This window comes from Myotis yumanensis, unplaced genomic scaffold (genome assembly GCF_028538775.1).
Source record: "Myotis yumanensis isolate MYYU_CA2020_CCGP unplaced genomic scaffold, mMyoYum1.0.hap1 SCAF_8, whole genome shotgun sequence".
NCBI classification, from domain to species: domain Eukaryota; kingdom Metazoa; phylum Chordata; class Mammalia; order Chiroptera; family Vespertilionidae; genus Myotis; species Myotis yumanensis.
The window spans coordinates 37,692,892-37,697,628 of NW_027223759.1; the positions used below are offsets into that span (position 1 = coordinate 37,692,892).

Here is a 4,737-nt window from a genome sequence, read left to right on the forward strand (position 1 = left end):
TCCTCTCCTCAAATCCCCCCTCATCCCACCCGCCTCCCCAGCGGCGGCTCCCCCTTCTGCCGCCTGAAAGGGTTAATGTCTCCTGCGGGTAAAAACTGGTCCGCGGAGTTTCTAACTGGCGACAGATGGGCCACTTTCTTTGGGCCACAAAGGGGCCGGAATGAAGCTCTCCGCGGCATACAAATGCGCAGGTCACGTGGTTCCCGGCTCTTGGCCGGACTGGAAGGACCATATGGCGCGTGCTGGGGAGGATGGAGAAGGGGCGGAGGTAGGGTTGCGGGAGACTGGAGCAGGAGGAGGAGGAGGGTCGGAGAGGAGCGAGGCTGGAGGGGCGGGGGAGAGGGGGAGGCGGAGAGAAGCGTACAGCCTGGACGCATGCGCGGGCTCGGGGCGCCGGGACCTGCGGGCGCTCCGCTCCCGGCCCCGCCCGCGCTCAGCATCACCACCTCGGCTATAAAACCTGAGCGCCCGCGCGGCCGGGACACGAGGAATTCGTCCCGCGCAGAAGGCACGACGTCCGGAGGCCCCAGGGTTATGAGACCATCACTGCTCAGGACCTACTAACAACTGCAGGTAATTACAATCACATTTTTGCTTGGAAATAAAAGCGGTAACTGAAGACCTAATGTCCCTAGAAATTCTGTATCTGTGCGTTTGTGAGCGTGTGTGTGTGTGTGTGTGTGTGTGTGTGTGTAAACAGGCATTCCTCCCCATGATTGCTGGCACGTATACACGTATTTTGACTCCCGTCACTCAAATACCTACTGCGAGCTTTCTGATTTTAAAATTTATTTTTAAAAAATTGGGGGCGGGGAGGCAGGGGAGGTGAAGAATAGAAGCACCTTTGGATTTTTAATAAGGCAGATAACTCTCTGGTCGTTTGCTAATGGTGATTTCAAAGTCCTGAAAGCAATGCACTACTTTACTTTCTTACTTATTCCAGTAAGAAAAAAAGCCCTTGTTACCAGGATTTATGTTGTGTGCATGTATGTGATGCACATTGGAAGTGCCAAGTTATTTTTTTTTTTCAGCGCATGAATGGGACATGGATACCTTGGGTATACACACCCTGGAAAGCAAATCGAGTTGGGAGAAAGTTTAGCTGAGAGGACGGGAAATGTGGAGAAGGGAGCGGGACTCCCTCCTACTACCTGTTACTGCTCCAGAGGCGGCCAAGTCCCCAGCAGCCACTGCAGAAACCAGAAATTCAGTTGTCTCACTAAATGCTTTTTATTTCTCTTATTAAACGCGCTAACTTCGCCACTGCCAACTGCTGACCATTATAATGACTCCATCTTTTAGAGGGAGGTTTGAGGAGAACTTCGAAAAGGCCCAATAAAGAGCGGGCAGCCTTTTCAATGGGCTGTTTATTAGGCAGGAGCCTTCCGCACCTGATCCCCGCGCTGGGAGAGCGCTCTCCCCGCGCCCCCAGCCCTCGCCCCAAACAGGCGCTTTTGTACAAGGCGGATTTTCAGCGGAGGCCAGGAAAGAAAGGCCAGTGTGGCATGGAAGATCCCTGCCCACTTCCCCCCCCCCCCCAAACGTTTTGTTGATGGTGAGATTATTTGGTTGAAAGTACTTTGCGTCCACCATGCATTTGCTCTTCAATCTCCCGTTAGTATAATCTTCTTAAAAATCACCGCCAGCGTCGGTAAATTACGTAATGGCTCTTCAACTTTAATCGCTGAGTACTGAGAAGCCAGGACAGAGACGGGAACAGAATTGAGATGTTCAAGCTCATTATTTTTGTGGCGTTGTGACTTTGAACTCATGCAGACAAGCGTAAAGTCACGGAAAGGTACACTCGTTTCCACACATATTCTCCTGCTGGGTAATCCCCATAAAAAGACTTAAGTTGGTCACTAGGAAACATACACACAGGAGTGTACATATACACGTAGTTACTGTCTCCCCCCCCCCCCCCCCCCCCCGCTCTGCCTTGTCTCCTACGTACCAGCGGGGCACACACATGCCGTTATAAAACACTGCATTTAACTTTTCCTTAGGGACACTCAGTTTGTAAGGAGTTGCACTTCCCATGCATTTTTACAGGATGAGGAAGTGGGAGCTGAAGGCATATGAAGTTTTTTGAATGTAGCGTTTTTCTCCTTTTTTTCTTTCTGTTTTTCTCTCTCCCTTATTGAATGTAGGAAACCGAAGCATGACCAAATCATACAGCGAGAGCGGGCTGATGGGCGAACCTCAGCCCCAGGGTCCTCCGAGCTGGACAGACGAGTGTCTTAGTTCTCAGGACGAGGAGCACGAAACAGACAAGAAGGAGGACGACCTAGAAACTATGAACGCGGAAGAGGACTCACTGAGGAACGGGGGAGAGGAGGAGGAGGAAGACGAGGACCTGGAAGAGGAGGAAGAAGAGGAAGAGGAGGACGATGATCAAAAGCCCAAGAGACGCGGCCCCAAAAAGAAGAAAATGACCAAGGCGCGCCTGGAGCGCTTTAAGCTGAGGCGCATGAAGGCCAATGCCCGGGAGCGGAACCGCATGCACGGCCTGAACGCGGCGCTGGACAACCTGCGCAAGGTGGTGCCCTGCTACTCCAAGACCCAGAAGCTCTCCAAAATCGAGACGCTGCGCTTGGCCAAGAACTACATCTGGGCTCTGTCGGAGATCCTGCGTTCCGGCAAAAGCCCGGATCTGGTCTCCTTCGTACAGACGCTCTGCAAGGGCTTATCCCAGCCCACCACCAACCTGGTTGCGGGCTGCCTGCAGCTCAATCCTCGGACTTTTCTGCCGGAGCAGAACCAGGAAATGCCCCCGCACCTGCCCACCGCCAGCGCTTCCTTCCCTGTGCACCCCTACTCCTACCAGTCGCCGGGGTTGCCCAGCCCGCCCTACGGCACCATGGACAGCTCCCACGTCTTCCACGTCAAGCCGCCGCCGCCGCACGCCTACAGCGCCGCGCTGGAGCCCTTCTTTGAAAGCCCCCTGACTGATTGCACCAGCCCTTCCTTTGATGGACCCCTCAGCCCGCCGCTCAGCATCAATGGCAACTTCTCTTTCAAACACGAACCGTCCGCCGAGTTTGAGAAAAATTATGCCTTTACCATGCACTATCCTGCAGCGACCCTGGCAGGGGCCCAAAGCCACGGATCCATCTTCTCGGGCGCCGCTGCCCCTCGCTGTGAGATCCCTATAGACAATATCATGTCCTTCGATAGCCATTCCCATCATGAGCGAGTCATGAGTGCCCAGCTCAATGCCATCTTTCACGATTAGAGGCACGTCAGTTTCACCACGCCCGGAAGCGAACCCACTGTGCTTACAGTGACTGTCGTGTTTACAAAAGGCAGCCCTTTGGGTACTACTGCTGCAAAGTGCAAATACTCCAAGCTTCAAGTGATATATGTATTTATTGTCGTTACTGCCTTTGGAAGAAACAGGGGATCAAAGTTCCTGTTGACCTGATGTATTATTTTCTATAGCTCTTCTATTAAAAAAAAAAAAAAGTAGTAAAGTAAAAAAAAAAAATGCACCACAAATTTGGTGTAGCTGTATTCAGATCATATTAATTATCTGATCGGGATAACAAAATCACAAGCAATAATTAGGATCTATGCAATTTTTAAACTAGTAATGGGCCAATTAAAATATATATAAATATATATTTTTCAACCAGCATTTTACTACTTGTTACCTTTCCCATGCTGAATTATTTTGTTGTGATTTTGTACAGAATTTTTAATGACTTTTTATAATGTGGATTTCCTATTTTAAAACCATGCAGCTTCATCAATTTTTATACATATCAGAAAAGTAGAATTATATCTAATTTATACAAAATAATTTAACTAATTTAAACCAGCAGAAAAGTGCTTAGAAAGTTATTGTGTTGCCTTAGCACTTCTTTCCTCTCTAATTGTGAAAAAAATTGCACAATTTGAGCAATTCATTTCACTTTAAAGTCTGTCCCTCTCTTTAAAATGAAAACCAGATCCACAACACTCAAGAGGATGAAAAAAAAGATGTATTTCCTATAAACATATCAAATCATTGCTTGCACAAGCTTTTATATACATATTATAAACAAATGCCAACATACCCTTCTTTAAATCAAAAGCTGCTTGACTATCACATACAATTTGCACTGTTTCTTTTTAGTCTTTTACTCCTTTGCATCCCACAATTTTACAGAGAATCTGAAGCTATTGATGTTTCTAGAAAATATAATGCATGATTTTATACATAGTCACACAAATGGTGGTTTGTCATATACTCATGTAATGAATCTGAGCCTAAATCAAATCAGGTTGTTAATGTTGGGATTTATAACTATTGTAGTCAGTTAGTACATAGCTTAAATAAATTCAAACCATTTAATTCATAATTAGACAATAGCTATTGCATGTAAAATGCAGTCCGGACTAAGTGCTGTTTGAAACGTGATACTGGTACCACTGCAATCGATCTGTACTGTAATCTTGTTTGTAATCCTGTATATTATGGTGTAATGCACAATTTAGAATACACTCATTCAATTGCAATAAAATAGTATTAAAAATCTGAGCCATTGCTGCAGTTCTTCTTAAAGTGATTTTTTTGTATAAATAATTCCTAAGTGGAATAGTTGCTTTATTTGCTGAGTTAAGAAAATACTAAGCAGCATTTGTGGAATAAACAAAAAAGAAAAGTTTACTTTAGCATACTTTCTAGTCTGTTTATCTTGCTTAGGAAGTCATCAGATCTTTGTAGATAAGGAAAGGACCTACGTGATATTTCAC

The 4,737-nt window shown here is 46.6% G+C and overlaps 1 protein-coding gene across 1 annotated transcript; it reads left to right on the top strand.

Moving 5' to 3' along the window:
* The first annotated feature begins 475 nt into the window (after window positions 1-475).
* On the top strand, window positions 476-4,519 carry NEUROD1 (neuronal differentiation 1). Its single transcript, XM_070423401.1, has 2 exons — window positions 476-573; window positions 2,151-4,519. The coding sequence occupies exon 2, from the start codon at window positions 2,162-2,164 to the stop codon at window positions 3,233-3,235; it is 1,074 nt and encodes a 357-aa protein (XP_070279502.1). The 5' UTR covers window positions 476-573; window positions 2,151-2,161; the 3' UTR covers window positions 3,236-4,519.
* The last annotated feature ends 218 nt before the right edge of the window (window positions 4,520-4,737 follow it).

Coding starts and splice junctions, on each gene's coding strand:
- NEUROD1 (XM_070423401.1), top strand. CDS start 2,162: ATGACCAAATCATACAGCGAGAGCGGGCTGATGGGCGAACCTCAGCCC.